The 18668-nt window shown below is 55.6% G+C and overlaps 1 protein-coding gene across 1 annotated transcript; it reads right to left on the bottom strand.

Annotated features, from left to right (window-relative positions):
- Positions 1 to 2865: 2865 nt before the first annotated feature.
- NDST1 (N-deacetylase and N-sulfotransferase 1) lies at positions 2866 to 17528 on the bottom strand. The gene is made up of 17 exons (XM_041481912.1): positions 17459 to 17528; positions 16426 to 16505; positions 16089 to 16176; positions 11579 to 12478; positions 10557 to 11039; positions 10266 to 10353; positions 9892 to 10046; positions 8633 to 8818; positions 8125 to 8253; positions 7784 to 7966; positions 7349 to 7445; positions 7092 to 7215; positions 6747 to 6921; positions 6384 to 6554; positions 5446 to 5555; positions 4608 to 4710; positions 2866 to 4507 (listed from the first exon to the last, which is right to left on the bottom strand). Exons 4-17 carry the CDS (start codon positions 12086 to 12088, stop codon positions 4388 to 4390), a joined length of 2634 nt encoding a protein of 877 aa, XP_041337846.1. The 5' UTR covers positions 12089 to 12478; positions 16089 to 16176; positions 16426 to 16505; positions 17459 to 17528; the 3' UTR covers positions 2866 to 4387.
- Positions 17529 to 18668: the final 1140 nt, after the last annotated feature.

Here is an 18668-nt window from a genome sequence, read left to right as displayed (position 1 = left end):
ACAGGTCCCACGACAAGGATGCAGCAGTGTCAGGGCTGCAGAGCCAAGGTCACATCCCAGCAGCTGTAGGGGGAATGCAAAGGGACACAGCTCTCCAGCGGGGCCTGGCATGGCCACAGTCCCCTCCCAGCACACAGCACGGTGTGACACCCCGTGGGGCCTCAGGAGGCTTTCAATAGTCCCGGTCTGACCTTCTATGAGGGTCCCATCGTGCCAGCAGGAGCATGACCACAGCCAGAGCCTCACCAGCAGCACCTCTGCCACCTCCCTGTCCATGACAAGATCCCTGGGAGGCCCCGGCTTGGAGCAAAGGGCTGTGGAAGAAGGCGAAGCCATTGCTGTGCTCACAGTACTGCCACAATATGAAATATTTGCAATATCTGCTTTTACCCTCACCTGAGCTGGGGACACCTTTCTCAGGGAGCAGGGGGCTCCTCCAAGGCCAGGGATCTCCGTTATTGGCTGGGTGCAAACACAGCCTGCTTCTCCCTGTGAGAGAGCAGCTTCCATGGCCCATCCTGACTCCTCCAGGGATTCCAGAGACAAGGTCTTGGACAGGCCAGTGCTTGCTGGGCTCTGGCCCTTCTCTGTGCCTCTTTGGAGGAGCACAGATGGGGGAGTGACAGTGAGATTCCTTCAACCTAAACCCGTGGTACAGACATACTTTGATGGAAATAATTCTGATTTCTGTTGAGTCTCATTGTAAAGCTTGATTTAAATGTCGAGGCTCAGCAGGCTGTGAAGGCTGGGGACAGCACAGAGTGAATGGAGGAGGAACCCATCCCACCCATAAACTGCTGAGCACCCCCACCTCCATCTGCTTTGGGGAACCAACATGGGAGATGGCTTTCAAGTCATCCAAGAGTTTTCCCTCTTGTCCCCCCGCCCACTCTGCTCACCAGATGATGGAAGGCACAATATCCCTCTGCAGGGTTTGCATCCCAACAGGCACAAGGAGCCAGGGCACTGCTGGCAGCAGGCAGGAGGAGCTGGCTGGGGTGTATGTGCACCCCAGCTGCTGGCACTGCCACCTCATTCCCTGGCAAAACCCCTCTCCAACCCCTCCTTCCCAGGGCTGGGGGGGTCTTAAATCAAGTGAGGCACCTAGAGGTGGGATCCTGGCTGGTCTGTACAGCTGTGCTGGGGACAAGGACAGGGTTAGGGGACCACAGGTCCCTGCATTCAGTGCCTGCATTCAGTGGCACATGCCCATGAGTTACCCACTGCCTGTGGCCAGCAGCCTCCAGCCCTGTGCCCAGCCAGGCAATCCCTGCACCCTGCTGCCACATCATCCCTTCCCTGCACCCTCCTGCCAGCACCCCTCCTTCCCTGCATCCCTCCTGCCCACATCTCTCCCTGCCCACATCCCTCCTGGCCCCTGGGTGGGCTGTGGCACCACTCCCTGACCCCATGGAAAGAGCAGCCCAGGCACGGCTGGGTTACACGTCTCTCCTGCAGACATTTCCAGCAGGGATTCACTGGCACATCCCCAACAGCCAGGAGGATTCAGGACACGTTGGGGCATGGAGGTGGGATGTGTCAGGACGAGGATATGGGACGTGTCACAGCATGCTGCAGGATGAGTCAAGGTGCAGAATGCAGCCATCAGGGATGGACCCAACCCCGTATCTGTTTGTGGGTTGGAAAGCCAGCCCTCACCATGGCCACTGTGGTCCTGCCTGCAGGCTGGGGCTGCCAGGAGCATCCTCATCTGCTCCTCTGGGAACCCCAGGAAGCTGCTGACTGCCACAAACTGCCCCGTGCAGCTCATGGAAGCTCAGAGCCGGACAGGGGCTGCCTTGGGGTCTCTGGTAGGAGGCTGCAGGACAAGGCTGCAGCCCAGACAACCCCAGCAGTCCAGGGGCAGTGAGGGTTTGAGCCTGCTGGCTGCAGCTGCCCAGCCTCTGGCCCTTGCTCAGCCCAGAAAGGATTTCGCCAACTTTGCACATTTTTGGCAGAAGCTAAAAAACATCACAGGTGCCAAGGCGGGTGACAGGCAAGGGGAACAGATCCTCCCTCACACAGAGCTCTCCTGTGGCTGTGGGAGGGCAGAGACCTCCTCATCCTCCCAGGAACCTCACCTCATGGCCATGGCATGGGGCTGAGCTGTGCTTATGACCCTGCTAATTAACAAGCAATTAATTCAGGACTAAGCTGAGCACCAGCTGGGCCCACCTGGGGCAGCCCAGGGCCATGATGGACGTTTCCTTGCACATCATCTGGGGCTGGAGGCCATCCCCTGACACTGCTTCTTCCCGGGCTTGGGGACACAGGAAGGGAACGGTGGTGGGTGCGTGGCCAGGATGTGCCCAGCACGGCCGGGAACGAGCAGCCTCCTCTTCTGGGCAAGCAGCTCCATCGTTCCCCCCAGATCTCCCCCTGCAGCCCCCTCTCCTCCCTCCATCGGCGGCTCCTTCGGCACCACACATCGTTTGTCACTCCGACAGGTTCAAACAAACCCGTCTGGGATTAATTAGGCTCCGTCTTCGTTTCCTGCAGCGCTTCGCAGGGGCCGGGCAGCGGAAGGCAGTGGGGAGGCAGCAGACGGGCGGGCAGGCTCGGGCAGGCAGGGAATGGATCATGGGGCAGGGGGGAGAAGGTAAGCAGGGACCCCCCCGGCCCCCCAGATCCCTCTCCAGCGCTAAGGCAGTCGGTGCTGGATGCTGTCCCGGGAGGAAGAGGCTGTGGGCGCTGTGCAGCGTGCAAGGATCCGGGACTAGAGAGCTGCTGCCACCTCGTGCATGGAGAGCTGCTCCCACACACCCCCTTCCCAAAACCCCCAGAGATGGGCCCAAAGGCAGCCAGGACCCCCAGGGGCAGGACTGGATCATGCCAGTGAGGAGAGACACAGGCAACAACAGCAAATAAAACCAGAGCCCCCCCTTTTATTAGCAGTTGGTTCAAGAGGACCTTACACCAGTGCTTGGGAGCCTCCCCAGCACAGCCCCCACGGCCCACGTGTGGCTACAGGGGCTCCTGTGAAACATCCAGGTGGGAACGCTGCTGCCAGCAGGGCCCCTCACCTGGGGAGTGAAACATTCACCCCAGTGCCCTGGCCCTGCTCAGGCAGTGCTGGGCATTGCATCCCCTCCATGGAACCGCTGCCATCCCACATCCTGCAGGGCAGCTCCATCCAAGGGGAAATGTGGGCCCGTATCCCGGTAAACCCCTGATGGCTCAGCCTCCTCTGCCAGCAATCCCAGGCCGTGGGAGAGGCTGCAGCTCTGGAGCCTCTGGTACAAAGACGTGTCTCCCACTGGGAAACCATCCAGTTTCCCCTCTGACCTTTGTCCATGTCATGTCTACCAACCAGAGAGACCACGTAAAACCCTCGGGGTTTAGGTACAAATCCTGCCACTGAAGAAAAACACCTCCCTGCAAAATGGGAACCAAATGAACACCCACCCCCACTCCGTAAAACCCAGCATTATTAAAATACTTTCGTTTTTAATATTCAAGAGGTTTGAAGTTCTCTCAGCATTCTTCTGATTGCCTTATCCCAATGTCTGCTCTGTCCCCGAGCTCTCCTCCATGCCAGGGTGTGCTGGGCACCACTTGGCTTTACCACAGGAAACACCACGTGTACAAGAGTGCAGGAAGGGCTTGGGGGTCATGAGCATACTGGGGCCAGTATGCCTAGACCAGCATGCCAGCCCCTTCTCCTGCTAGGCCACATTCCCACCACACTGCCCATGGAGGGGGAGCCAGAGGTTGAGGAGCTGGAATATGATGACAGAGATGACAAAAGAAATGGTGCCCCAGTCTTTGAAAGAAAAATCCACCTTGTTCTTAGCTTTTCCAAGTAGGTGCTGGGGGAATCCAGCAAACTCTCCTGTTTCCTGCCATGGGGCTGATGGCAGGAGTGGGTATGGTTTCCTCTGTGCTTTGGGTCTCCTCCACCAGCTCCATCCCTCTGCTCCAGCTCAGCAAAGTCACCACCAGTGCACCCAGAACAGCTCCTCCACCCTTGGACCAGGGATGAGGGACAGCTCTGGTGCTGCCCATGGGCCCAAGGCAGATGGAACTCATTTTGAGAAGAGAAAGGGGCAATTTGTGCCACTTCCCTATGCCAGAGCAGGGTGGGAAGGGATGAGGAATTAAAAAGGAAAAATAAAATGAAAGAGATACAGGTGTGGGGCAGGCAGAGAGGTGGGAGCACAGGGATTGCAGAGTCGGATCACTGCTCAGACATCCTCCAGTGGAGCCCTGTGCTCCTGAGGGTCCTCTCCAAGCCTCTGGTGCAGCCATATGCTCCTGGGGATCCCCTCCAAGCCTCCAGTGATGCTGTGTGCTCCTGGGGTTCCCTCCAAGGCCAGGTATTGCTGAGAAGGTCCTGCTGGCACAGGCTCAGCCCCGCTCAGGTATTGCTGGGGGGTGGCAGCAGCAGCTACCTGGTGCTCTGCAGCTCCTCCCGCAGCCAGGTGGGCAAGGTCTGCCCCATTTTGTACAGGAGCTTGGAGAGCTCTATGTTATGGTCCCTGTAATAGTCCCTCAGGAAGGAGCGTGACTGCAATGGGAGAGCAAAGAGGAGCGTCAGGGGGACCAGCCTGGAGCCCACCACCCCAGCACAGCCCAGGACCAGCCCAGGAGGCTTTCTGCATACTCACATCTGAATCCATCTCGGGGTACTTCCTCCCTTTGCTCTTCCCCAAGCATTTTGTTTTCCCTCCATCCAGAAGCTGACACCAGAATCCTTTCTTTGGATCAAACCTGTGAAGTGAGAGCTCTGCCTCAGCCCTCTTATCCCCCTCACACATGGACATCCTGTACAGCAGGTCCCACTGCTGTCCAGTCCTGCACAGGGCACTTCTCCACCTCTGGAATCCACAACCCAGCTAACACCTTGTCATCAACCCCCTGGCACCACAGGCTCCCCCTGCAGCTGTGCAATAAGCAGTCCACCAAGGCTCATTCATGGCCCTGTTGAGGGAGCACAGAGTTTGCCTGGGTTTAATTACCATTTTCTGTGGCACTTTTGTCCCTGGACGCCCTCAAGTGCCCCACAGCACCTGGGTGGACACATACATAGGCAAGCCCTCGCAAAGGTAAATTATTATTTCTCTAGGAGCTCTGGAGGCTTCCCACAGTGGGGTTTAATGGAAAGCTCAGAGCAAGGTGACACCTGCAGAGGTGCCACACAGCCAGCAGCTGCTCTCAAGCATTTATGAGGAGATGGAGTGCCAGGGCTCAATACCATCATCTGGGTCACAAATGCTGAAATCTGCTTCAGGAGCTCAGGGCTGCTCTTGGGCTACCCAGAGTGACCTCACTGTAGTGTTTGGATAAGTCTCAGGCAAAAGCTCAGCCTCATCAAACTCAACAGCAGCTCTGTGGAGAGGCCAGGGCTGGGGGCTGCTCTGGGACAGTGCTGGGTGTCCCCAGGGCAACTCACTGCATGGGAGCCATGGCAGGGTGGAGGAAGGAGGAGCTGGGGGAAGGACTCACGCCAGGGTCTTGTGATAATCGATGAAGTTGGTCACACCAAGGAATTTCTGGACTGTCTCCATCACTTTGGCGGGTTCTGTTCGGAGCAGCTTGCCATCCAGCACCAGGATCTGCAGGGAGCAAGGCAGAGGGGTGAGGTGTCACTGGCTCCCAGCCCTGCTCTCCTCAGGCAGGACACCTTTACCCCACCTTTGGTCATCTTGGAGCCAAATCTGTCACCAACCTGCACAAGGACACCTGCTAAATGCCAATGTGCCCTGGTGCTCCTTACACTGGATGTTGGAAAATGAAATGCAACTAAAGCCAGGGTCAGGACCCACCCAGGACAACATCAGAGCTTCTGCTCAGGGCTACCCAACCCACAGGCAGGTAGGATTGCAACACAGCAATTACACTAGCAGCAGGCAACTAATAAGACTTTATAAGGTTAATCAACAGTGGAAAAATCATTCAGGGATTGATCCCATGCTCTCCAGCAGTGCTGCACTGTGTGGGTCACAGCAGAGCTGGCATCCAGCTCCCATTTTCCCTGCACACAGCTTGAACTATGGGCAGGTTCATCTGCTATTTTTGTCCTGTTCGATGCCATGGTGACACCAGACAGGGCAGCCCCAGGGGTCTGTGGCCAAGAGTGAGGGTGAGTGTTGGGTGACCCTGCAGAGCTACCCACAGCCCTCTGCCCCCACTCCCTTTCAACCCTGCTGTGACAACCCACACAAGGCCATCTTCATGTGTTATCCACCACCAGGCTCCCTTCCTGCACAGCACCTCCTCTCTGCCCCTTCTCCAAGTACTTTTACTCCTCTCCCCGTAGTTCGTAGTGTGTAAGAAAAACAGCTCCCATGGGAACAACTCCACAGCGGACCTTGGTTCCAAGATCTCTTTCTCTTGCTTGTGTGAGGGCTGTCCCTGTAGGACTGGGGTGCTGCCATCCCTACCTGGTTGGCGTGGTAGCTGTTGAGCCAGCGCTCGATGTGGGTGCTGTACCAGCCCGGCACCAGGCAGCGGCTCTGCAGCGTGCGCAGCTTCGGGGCGGCCTCGGGCCCCGCCGTGATCACCTCGTGGAAGGTGTACTTCAGGGCAACCAGGTCATCGTGAGCTCGCTGGTGCTGGCAGGCAGGAGCAAGGCAGGTTTGTTTGTCCCCAGGGTAACCAAATCCTGGGCTGCCCATGAGGTGTAGTGGCTCCCAGACCACCACGATGTGTCCTCAGGCATCCCGTTCAGCCACAGTCACCCCACATCCCAAACCATCCCACCATCCCACAGGACTGCCCAACCCAGGGGAGAGGCAGATGCTCACCTGATACCAGGAGTAGGCTCGATCTGCAGGGTTGATGAGGATGGTGATGATTTTGGCCTTGGACAGCAGCGCTGCAGCTCGCCGGGGAGCCACTTCAGAGTCAAAGTAGTTGGCACTTTTCTCAAAGTAGAAGTCAGAGGTGGTGTTGGAGGGTATGGGGAAGAATTCCATGTACCTAAGGGAGGCACAGTGTGAGGCTGGCAGACAGGCACCACAGGATGGCCCCAGCACTGCCCTCACAGGTGACATCTCAGACATTCAGAAGGGAAAGCCTCACAGCACCACTGCCGGTCTTCCCAAAATTATGGGCACTCCCAGCACAGTCCCCACAATGCAGAGACCCACCAGTCGATGCCCTTGTGATAGTTGTGTCCATTGAAGAACTGTATCTCCTCAAAGGTCTCTGAGCTGGGGTAGTTGCTGCTCAGGTCCGGGTGCATCCCCAGGAAGAGATAAAGGGCAGTCGTTCCTTTGGACAGACAGAAAGAGGGAGCTGACACAGGCCAAACCTCCCTCCAAGCTCTGCTTCAGGGCAGAGGCTCTTTGTGGGGTCCTGTCAAGCCTCCCAGCATGCTCACAGAACTGAAGGTGAAGGGAAGCACCTGTTTTTTGAGGCCCAATGATGAGAAGCTTTGGGAATCGGTCACAGGTCTTTTCTTTGGACCAAATGTCCTTGTGTCGTTTGTCTTCACAGGGATCCTGAAACACAGTGTGGATGTGGAGGATCAGAGACAGAGCAGCCTGGATGGGACCCCACACCACTGCTCAGCCCCTCCAGCCTCAGCAGACACAGGGGAGGCCACCCTGCTCAGCAGGCAGCACAAAGACCAGGCTTATCCCCAGGTCTACAGGACAAACCCCTTTCTGGCACTGCCTGCAGAACCAGTGAGAGGTGAAAAGCCACAGCTTACCCAGGGAATCAGAAAGAAATGCAGGATGGAAACTACTTGAGGCCCAAAGCAGGGCCAGCTATACCCCACTACCCTCTCCCAGCACAATAAAAAAGGTCACTCCCCCTATTATAGGCACAGGGGTACCTGCCACAGTGGGTCCTTCTCCTCAGAAAAGATCTGGAAGTATTTCTGTGCCAGCTGCACAGGGGGCAATGTCTGCAGCTTCAAGTTGGTCCAGGAGTTGAGGAAGCGGACCAGGTGCTTGAAGGTGTACAAGCCCAGGCGGTCATTGCCGTAGTTGGACAGATGGGTCATGAAGATGCTGATCTAAAGTCCAGAGGACAGAGCAGGGGTTAGTGGAGCCTCACCCAGCAGCCATCCCACAAATGGCCCCACCCTGGCTGAGAACACGGGGGACATCTCCCGCAGCAGTGCCAGGACAGCTCTGCAAGACACCGGTCTGTCTCTCCCTGGGCAGTACTTACAGGGTTCAGGAGGACAGTCAGGAACAGTTCACCTCCATTGATGATTTTGTCCAGCTCACTGGAGCCACCAGGGTATTCATTGTAGAAAATGGTGTGTGTGAACAGGCCACACGTTTGCCGGGGCAGTACCTGGGGCAGGAAAAAAGACATGGATGGAACAGGTGGAAAAGCCAGGGCAATTAAATGGTCACATGGCCTCCTCCAGGCTTTGAGAGCTGGGTCTCCTTCCCTTCCCAACAAAAAGGGGGAACCTGACCTCAACCCCTTGGAAGCCAGGACCAATTCCACTGCCCCTCACCACTCTTGACTTTAATCCATACACAGAAGGGAAGGATGTGGACAGATGGAAACGCCAAAAACTGGCCTCACACAAGCTTCACCCACGCAAAGGTGAACAAGGGGTAACAACCCCCTCAAACTGGAGCTGCACAGAAACCACGTCCCGAGGTTCTGGTTGTGGTGGGGGAAGCAGGAGAAGAGAAGCCCAGAGGCAGAGGCCAGCACTCACCATGATGCCGTTGTGGATGAAGCCGCGGCGGTAGCGGGCGGGTTTCAGGTGTGGATATTCCTCCGTGCTCGTCACCCTGATGGACCAAACCTGCTTCCAAGCCTCGTACAGCTGCACGTGCACGGGGTACACGCCCGAGTGGTGGGGGGCCACAGCGTACCCCATGTCGGTGGGGATGCCATGCTCCTGCAGAGAAGAGAGTGTGGAATGGGTGACTGTGGAGACCCCACAATCACAAACCAATCCCTCACCGCTCCCAGCTACAAACTGTCTACTTGTGCCTCTGCAGAGCAACCAGGGCAAGGCTGTGCCTCTGCATCCTCTCCTAAGCCTGGCTGTCTCCACAAAAGGGAGCCCAGGAGCAGCCATGCTGGGTGGACACCCACTCCTCTGCTTCATTCAGACCATCCTCATCCCTGTCTTCTGCTGTCACCCACAGAACAGCCACAGACAAGCTGTTGTGTGAAGAATGAGGAGACACAGCTATATAGGTCTGCAGGTTGGTTTGTATCAGTAGATACAAAACAGCCTGGAAATTCTGAGCAGGAACATTGCCCATCCTAAGTAGGAAAGGTCTGGTCTCTCTCTAATTAAGCACTTGTAATTATCAGGTGAAAAATTCAAGTTAGGTTGAAGATCCCTCCCTTAGGCCATAGGATCCAATCATTAATAGGTCTGGCTTTACCAGCTTGGATTCAAGACAGCTGTCAGTCAGTCACAGCACGAACTGGTGTCAGTGCCACACAAAGGACAGTCCAAGAGGACAGAGAACCCCATACCAAGCTGAAGGTCAGAGCCTGCCTTTACAACCAAACATGTCCCTGACAGTTCAGCCTGTAGAGGGAGTTTCCACCAGCCGGGGCCTCCCAGCACAGCCGCGGCTCCAGGATCCCACATCATCACCCAGCACAGATTCACAGGTGCCAGGCTGAGCATTCCCCTGAGCTGCAGGTCTGCATCCCCACGGGGCCAGGCCAGGTGAGCACAGCTGCAGGGCACAGACAGGGTCTCCCCTTGAGCAGCCACTGGGACAGCTCACTGCCACAGCAACAAGTTGGCTGCTGCAGATAAATTCTTTAGCTCTAGGTATTAGAGTATAAATGGATTTACCCACACAGCTGCAACATGGGGAACATGACTTAATGTCACCAGGTCCCTCTGCTCCAGCAAGAAGGGGGCATTCCCTGGGAATCTTCTTTGCTCCTCTTCTACCATCCTCCCCTCACCACAAGCAACCCCACCAGAAGCATCTTACTCACGACAGCGAATTTCTTGTTTAAGGTCATCTGCTCAGCGAGAACCGACTGGTTGTGGAAGAGGTGAGGCTGCATGTGGCTCCACATGTGGGGGAACCACCAGAACTCCTTCACATAGGACAGCAGCAGGTCATCACCTTCATCCTCAGCATCAGTACCTGTGGCATGACACTTGCTGTCACCAGTGAGCACAGAGAGCTTGTGAGCAGCTGGGGCAGGGAGAGGGCCAGCCCTTCTTGGTGGCCAGGTGATGGAAGAATAGGGTGGGATGCCTGAGGACTATCTGCAGCCCCGACAGCACTCTCTCTGAGCAGCAGCTGGTGCCCCAGCACCAGCTGTACAGCACCCAGGAGAAGCGGTGCCCTTGCCCTCCTCACCTGTGTGGAAGAATTTCCCTGAGTATCCCAGGTTGAAGGTGAAGTTTGGGATGTGGGTGCGCAGCTCGTTCTGTGTGTCAAACAGCGCCTGGGAGAAGGGGAGAGAAAGCAAGGTGTCCTCAGCACGTGGCCTCAGGGACAGCTGCCACATCAGGGCAAGCACGAATGTCCCTGAGCGCTTTGCAGAGGGGCTCTCCGAGGGACAGAGACTCTGAGGGCAGGGAAGTTCACTCTGGAGCACCCCACAGCATGTCCAGCCCTGCCCACCCAGCCAGGAGAGCACAGATGCACCTTGACGTCTTCCACCTTCATGCGTGTGCCCTCCTTGCCCACAAAGATGTCATCGATGTCCACCAGGATGTAGCGGTCAAGGGGCAGAGACAACCTCTTGCCCGTCAGGAAGGAGACAGAGTCCACAAAGACCAACTTGTGCAGCCAGAAGTTGAGGTTGTTGCCGAAAAGCACCCTCTGAATGCCGTCGTGGAGGCCCAGGTCCTGCATCACGGTGGTGTGCAGCGCAGCATCCACGCTCATGTGAGGGATGGACTCAGCTGACTTGGTCTTGGCCAGGAGTACGGGCTCGTAGGTGGAGTGGTTGGACTGGAAGACAGTCCAGTCCTCCCCGGGGAGCACACCCTTCTCCACCTCACTGGGGCGCGTGATGTAGAGCAGGGGCGACTTGGGGTTGATGCTGCAGTCCTTCAGCGCCAGGTTGGAGTGGAGGAAGAGAGGGAAGCCCTTCAGCTGGGCACTCAGAAGGCTGTTCTCGTTGGCCTGCATGGGGAAAATGGGAGCTACAGGAGATGGGACACTGGGGACAAGGCAGGGGCTCACAAGGAACACCAACAGCCACAGCAACAGAGGCAGCAGCTCACCACCCCTTGAGATCCAGGTTCTGGATTATCCCCTTCCTCTCTGGAGCATGGAGTGCCCTCATCCCCCTCACACGCTCAGTCCTGCTCATGTCCTATGTGCAAAGTGCCCCAAGCACTGGGCAGGAGGGCAGGAAAAGGGCTGCTGAGCAAAATATCTGCTCATGCTTTTGGCAAACCCCAGCAAGGGTCACTGCTGGAAAACAAGTGCTAAGAGCAACTGGACTAATCCCAGAAGTGGTTTTTTTTCCCCCAAAATCTCCAAAGGCCACATAGCCCTTCCAAAGGGAGAGAGCTTCTCTGCTAGAAGCCTGTGTCCCACACCAACTCACGCTGCTTGTAGAAAGCATGGGGAGGGCAAAGTCTCTGTGGGGCAGCAGGACACCAGGGCTCACATCTGGCATGGCCATGGATCTTGGTTTGCCCCTTGTACGCCCTTACCTTGAAGAAGCCGATGATGCCCACGCCGTACTCCACGCAGTACTTGTCCAGCAGCTCCCGGTTCCAGGCGTCCAGGTTGACGTACTTGAGGATGTTCTCGTAGATGATGAGAGCAAAGCGTCCCCGGTCCTTGTCGGTCAGCGTGGGCATGTCCCCCTTCCCCGGGGCAATCTCTGTCCTGTATTTGAAGCGACTCGACTCCAAAATGGCCACAATCTCCTGGCCCAGCTGGGAGTAGAGGCTCTCCACGAAGACCAGCACCAAGGGGTCCGTGCGGGAGGAGTCGGCCACCTTGAGGGTCTTCAGTGGCAGCAAACGGGAAGGGGCGACCTTGGGCTCGTCGCAGTCCGGCCCCGCCACGTCCCCAGAGGGCTCCAAGCCCCTTTTCCACCCATATAAATAATAAGCAGAGACGAAAACACTGAGCAGGCAGAAGGCAAAGAGCAGGAGCAACACCACCTGCGGAGAGAGCTGCCAGATACCCCGCCGGGCCCTGGCCAGCACAGTCATCCTTGCATCCGCTGGGTGAGGTGGGGTCCCTCTCCCCTGCCCGCCCCCTCCCCTCACGAGCCCCGGGGAGGGGAAGAACAAGCAACCAACCAACAAAAAATCAGGTAAAATCAAATTGAATACTACTAATAAATTAAAATACTAGCAGGCCGCCTGTGCAGGCTCTCTCCCCTCCAGCAGTCCGGCGTCCCTCGCCGTCTGCTTCATGTCACCATGGCAGAGGCACCAAGAGTCTCCTTGCCGAGCCAAAATTCTTGTGGTAGTGGCAGCAGCAGCAGCAGCAGCAGCAGCAGCTCCATGGCCTCAGCGGGGCGAGGGGGCAGCGGGCGGCCTCGGCGCGGATCGTGCTGGGAATGTGGGCATGGCGGGTCCCTGCTTCCACACGGCACCCTGAGAGAGAGGGGTGGGATGAGAGGGCAGGGACAGTGCCAACCTGCTGCTGTTATTTCTGCCAGCCTGACAGCCCCAGCAGAGTCCTCACAAGCTCGCTGGCGTGCCAGGGCTTGCCTCAAGAATGCTGTGGCACCAGGGATGCAGCAGGAGTGCAGTGCACAGCCGTGCCAGGGGATCCAGGCTGTGGGTGCACCCGGAGTGCAGGTGCACCACCAGGTGTATGGAGGGGAGCCCCCAGACCCCGGGGAATCTCTGGTACCTCAAGCAGCTGGAGAAGCAGCCTCGTTCCTCTCTGTGCCCAGCAGAAGCTGGCAGGCAGAATGAGGGGTGGTCTGAGCCCCCATGGCCCAGCTCAGCTGGCAGGGAGGGACACGGGAGGGACATGGGAGGGACATGGGGAGCCTGCCAGCTGGGCGGCTCAAGGCCGAGCCAGAAGCCGCCAGCCAAGGTCACCGAGACGGGAATGCAGGAGAGTCCACGTGGAGCCAAAGGGACCTTGGGAATATTTCTGCCTTCCCTGTGGAAGGCTCATTTGAAAAAAGAAAAGGAAAACAATAAGCACTGCTTGCCAGAAGGTGAAGCCAACTAGGGGACAGACTGGTGAGGCCAATGTGTTTAAGGAAAATAAGTGACTCACAGCACTGTCCCCAAACTCACTACCAGTGTTGAGGACAAGGGCAGGAGTCCCTGCTCCTCCTACGGAGAGTTCCCTGTGCCCTGCCAGTATCGTGGCCGAGCACCCTGCCTGCTGACACCAGCCGGGCTCCTAACAGGATTAAACGTGGCCGGCTGAGCGGCACTGTGGATTACAGGCTGGGGCTTGGCAGGGTAATCCTGTCATCCCTGCCCTTCCCAGCAGCAACTCCTGCTCCAGGCAGTGCTTCCCAACCCTGCCAACATGGCACTGCTTCAGCCAGGCCCCTGTAGGTGCTGCTGGCAGCCAGTCTCCTTCCAGCCTCCATCACTGTCTCCTCCTTCACCATCTCCAGGACACACCAGCAATCTCCTCTTGCTGGCTGTTCTGGGCATGGTGGAACACCTGGGTTTAATGATTTGTAATTTGTCTTTGTGCACATGGATGATCTCCAGGCACAACCAAGAGAGATTGCACCTTCCACCTTCTCTCCTTAGCCCCCCTGAGGTGTGTCCTGCCTGTTCCACCTCACTCCTTCTGCCACTCCAGCACCCCTGAGACAACAGCCCCACTGGGGTTTTGGGACAGGGCACTTCTCCAGGTCTGCTGATTTTAGGAATGTGCTTGTGCTGAGGGAGGCTTTGCTGCCTAGGGATGCAGAGAGCTGGGAATGCATTACCCAGCACCCTGGCTGTGCCATCCCACTCCCTCCCCATTTCTTTCATCTGCCAGGAGCAGTGGGCGCTGGCAGCTGCATTCCCACAGTGATGGGGGGGCAAATGGCACCAGTGGGTTTGATGCCAAGCAGCAGAGCCAGCAGCTGATGGACAGGAGTGTGTGTCCATCCTTGCTTTACCCTCCATGAATCAGGGAAGAGGGCTCTGCATCTACATCACCTGCCATTTCCAAGGGTGCTTCATTAGTCCATTCTCTCCTAAGAGCTTTTAATTACTGGCACTTAATGACCAGGCTTTGGAGACAGCATCTCCAGCCAGACTCTGGCTGAGTCTCCCCAGGCTGCCACGTCAAAGCCTGCCCAGGCACGGGGACAGCACTGGACCCCCGGAGCAGCCAGGTGAGAGCTGGGGCTGGGATGGGCAGCATCCCACTCCAAGCACCTGCCAGTGTGGCAGGAAGCAGGCAGGAATCCTGCTCTGCTGGCTCCATGGGGAGCATGCCAAGGGCTCTGGGGCCATGCTGCAGGGTGGGAATGCTCCTGCCCAGGGTCTTCCCCGTGCAAGTGGGTGCTGGCTGCATCCTGCCCAGCAAACCCCTGCACAGCCCCAGCAGTGGTGGGAGAGCTGATAGCTCATTGCCAGAGAAGGAAGCAGGTTCATGTCCAAAAGCACAAGACAAGTCCTTGAGACCAACAGCTTTTCTAAAACAAAAACGGAAACAAGATGGTAAAATTTAAAAAACCACAAGACCTGGCAAGGTGACAGCTGGGGTCAAACTTCCTTTTAACCTGATTTTTAGATGCTGCTAAGGTGCCTTTTAAAACCACAGTGGTTATTTAAAAGGCACCAGCTGGAAATGTCAGCCTGAGTCTCACACACAGACCTCAGGCCCCCAAAATCGGTGCTGGCAGGCTCCCATCACCGGGCAGGTGCTCAGCCACAGCTGCACATCAAGGACCCTGGGAGAAAGAGCCCTGGAAAATGCTCTTTTCTCGTGGGTCTCTGAGCAATGCCCTGGCACAGACTCCACTGGAGAGGAGGCTCAGTGAGGAGGCTTAGCCACTGTGCTCTTAATCCGGCTGCCCTGACAAACACAATCAGCATCCAAGCAGCTTCCCGGCGTGGCTGGGAGCCCGGAGCGCCCTGCGGAGCCGGATCCGACCCCAGGAGGGGCAGGGAGCACAACCAGGGGACAGGGAAGCCCTTCACTTTTCAAATCTAAGAGAGCTGCAGGAGGAAGGGAAAAATGCTTGAAAAGCTTTTCAAAACACACCCCCTGGTGCAGTCTGGGGATGGTGGTTTCCCCCTGCTCAGAGTTATTTTCCACAAATATTGCCTGGGGGACCACTGCACCCCAGAAAGTCAGGGAGGCACCAGATGGGATGAGAGGGAATGAAACCATCTCCATTAGTGGCTTACAGCACTTTTCCTTTAAATACAAGTGGGATTTTGCAGGGATGCAATGGAAGGATTGAATATAAGCAAGGAAGTGCAAACAGATCTGGAGGACAGGGAAGGGTCAGTGATCCCAGAAGACAACCACAGCAGGGTTTGATTTACTGGGGGTTGGAATAGGTCTGGCTGCAGGTGCAAGCAGTGACGATCAGGCAGTTCACAAGTCCCATCTGTTGGATAAATCAACTGTCCCAAGCCCATGGCTCAGAAACAGGAGGGCAGCTCAAAACCACGGGTGTGACAAAGCAAGAAATTGCTCACACATTTCTCTTGCACCACTTTGGAAAGGGCAGAAGGGAGGAGCAGTCAGCCACTGTCATGCTGAAAACACTGCAAGATTTTGTGCAAGAACCTCGGTCCCCAATTCTAGTAGCTCCCAAACCTCCAACATTCAACCCACAGAGATGAAGCCACATCCTAAACATCACAACCAGATGGGTCACGCTGCTCCTCTCCTGCTGGCACCCTTTGGGTGGGCACCCCTGCTTCTCACTCCTCATCACTGCAGGGAGAGACCCACCACTGCTGATTAATCACCTCCTCACCACCACGCCAGCTCCACTTCTCCAAGTAAGCCAGCCCTGGGGGTTAAGCATGGATGGAGGAGGATTTAGAGTCAGGATGCTAAATTGCATTGCACAGCTCAGCGATTTGCAATCATCCTGCTCGCTCCAACTCTTCCCTTCCCCTCTCCGACCACTGCAGGGAATGTGGATGGATCAGCCACACCTACACATCTGCTGCACCTCCCACTTGAAAGCAAAAGGCTACTGGAAGGTCCAGATTTGGCCAGGCTGGGACTCAGGTCCCCAGAAGGTGGACAGTACTCATCCAACCTCACCTTCTGTCTCTCCCACACCTAAGGCACCCTCACCAGCATCCCCAGAGATCACCAAGTGGTGTCCTGCAGCCCTGGGAATCAGCACTACCTGTGAAAGATGCACAAAAAGCAGCCAAATTATTATTAATAGGTTTAAGTTCCCTCTAGAGGGAATCCCCTTCACTCACTGGTAATATTTAGAGGGATACAGATCTAAAACCACTGAGCTAAGCATGTCCTTAGAGAGGAGATTAATGCCATCACATTATTCAGGAGACAACTGCAAGCTCAAGACAGGGGAGGTTGCTTTGAAAATGAAAAAGTAACTGGCATGAAAAAATGGCCTTTAAACACCCACCTCTGCTCTGCTGCCTTTATCAGCTCTAAATGACAGTGATCCCAGCTGTGACTGGAAATATCTGCAGACAGTTGGAAGCACTGGCAAGGGAAAAGAGCTGTCTCAGGGTATGAAGGACCACTGCCTGTCCCTGTCCCCATCTCCTCCCTCCCCAGCCACAGCTGGACCCACTGACCAAGAGAAGGTACAATCAGAAGATGATCTTCTTTATTGTGGTCATGGTGGTGTGATGATCCCACCAGAATGCTCCTGGAGCTGGGGTACAAGCCCTGGGCACAGGAGATGAAGCCATAGCAGCCCAGGAAGAGAAACCCAGCACAAAAACTTCAACCACTGCAAAAGCAAGAGTTTTTCCTGGTGACTCCATGTCCTGACAGCCTGGATGAGCCTTTAGGATGGGTCCAAGAGACTTGGACAGCTGTAGGGACATCCATTTGCCTCCTGCCAAGCTGCAAAGCCTGGGTGTCTGGGCAGGGAAGAGGCATGTGGAGCACACAGAGGAAAACACAGAGAAGGACACAGAGCAGCAGCAAGGAGCTTGTCCCAGTCACCCACTTACCAGAGGTTTTGTAATGCCAGATAAAGAGCATCTTAGTAGTAATTACACAGGCTGCTTAAGTGCTTTGCAAACAGTAGTTACAACCTAGCAGGGAGACAAACACCCTGCTCAGGGAGAGGGACAATCCCAGTGCTCCTTTCCTGAGGACACCAGCCTTCCACCAGTGCCCAAGAGGTGCCAAGTTAAAAATGGACAAGGGCAGCCCCAGCAGCTGCCCCTGAGACAGGCATGACAGGCAGCCACTGCTGCTGCTCCCACTGCAAACTCACATGGCTCGGCTTCTCCCCTTCATGCACAGGCTGGATATGACCAAACACAAGGGAGTATCAGGAAAACTCATCCATGATTTATAAGGTCTGGAGAATTTCCACCCCAGGAGGACTTCAGCAGGAAAATCCTCCCTTTTTCTCAGATCTTTTTTGTTAAGATCTGATTTATAGAGCCTGGCCAGAAATGAGCAGTTGGAGCATTCACCTGGATTGCTAGACCAAGCTTCCCCTTGACACTTCACTCTGCTCTGGAAATAAACCTCTGGTTTTGCCTGCCCAGCACCTTCCTGTTCCTGGGGGAAAGAAACCAATATGAGCAATGAGATCAGTGAAAGTGGTTAAGAATTTTCACTTTAAAAAATTTATTTTTAGTCAAAGTGTCCAGCTCTGGAAGAGGCATTTTTTTCACCTACAAAGCCCTGTTAGCACTTCAGTTTTACTGCAAAAGATAAAAGTCATGTTTTTCTCAGGTTTTCTTCAAAAAAACAATCATGAGAACAGCTCATTGCCTGCAGAGGGATGAAAAAGCAAGGTTCAGTGTGTGCGGCATGAATATGCTGAATTTTTAGGGGAGAAAAAAACTAAATACATTTTTAAAAAATCTAAATCCCTAAGAACTGGGTTAGATTTCTGGAAGCCCATGATTAAAACTTTTCATGGCAGAGCAGCTGGTAAGCCCAACTGGTGGGTTTCTAAGACTAGTTCTAGCAAACCCCACATCTCAAACACATATCCCAAGGTCCTGTCCTTGCTAATCCCCATCTCCCACCCCGTTCCCCAGTCCCAAGTTGCCCCAGCCCCATCAGGGAGGCTGTATAGAGAAATCATCGGCAGAGGTCCTCCCATTTCTGATCCTGGGGCACCCAGGATCCCACCCTCCTTGTCCTCAGCATCCTGACCTGGAAGAGCACCTCGCCATCTCCCAATGCCCACATGAAATCAGTCTCCTGCACAAACTAGGCCAGCAATTAGCAGCAGTCATTAGTTTTCCTATGCCCCAGGGACACTGGGGTTGGGCAGCTGATCCCTCAGCACTGATGATCCCCAACAGCATCCCAACAAAACACCCCAACAGCCCACAGCCAGGTTATGGTTTGGGTTGTGCCACTGCAGCCCCCCCAAAAACGCTGAAGTCCTTCACAGGTGACTCCTCCTCAGGGGTATTTTTCATCCTTGAATCCTTGGGAACGGCATCATCGGAGCAGAGCTTGGGGAATTCTCCCAAACCTTAATTGAAAGAGGCACTTAACGAGGAGAGTTTCTTTTGTCTGTTAATTGAAACAGGTTCTTACCAACAAAACTCTCCATGAATTTTAAGTGGATTCGCAGGGGGAAAAAATCTACTCAGTGAATTGGGTTTTCCTGCTTCGAAATGTGCCGTGTCGGTTCCTGTGGCTTTCCAAGCACCCAAGAGC

Source organism: Pyrgilauda ruficollis, unplaced genomic scaffold (assembly GCF_017590135.1).
Source record: "Pyrgilauda ruficollis isolate IOZ18807 unplaced genomic scaffold, ASM1759013v1 scaffold57, whole genome shotgun sequence".
NCBI classification, from domain to species: Eukaryota; Metazoa; Chordata; class Aves; order Passeriformes; family Passeridae; genus Pyrgilauda; species Pyrgilauda ruficollis.
The sequence above is the reverse complement of the archived record's forward strand: the minus strand, read 5'-3'. Positions and strand labels throughout refer to the sequence as shown.

Excerpts from the sequence above, each read along its gene's own strand:
- NDST1 (XM_041481912.1), bottom strand. The coding sequence starts at position 12,088 with ATGACTGTGCTGGCCAGGGCCCGGCGGGGTATCTGGCAGCTCTCTCCG. Across the intron at positions 7,446-7,783 it reads AGAAGGACCCACTGTGGCAG|GATCCCTGTGAAGACAAACG; the intron begins GTACCCCTGTGC and ends ACTGTGTTTCAG. Across the intron at positions 4,508-4,607 it reads ACCCCGAGATGGATTCAGAT|TCACGCTCCTTCCTGAGGGA; the intron begins GTGAGTATGCAG and ends CTCCCATTGCAG.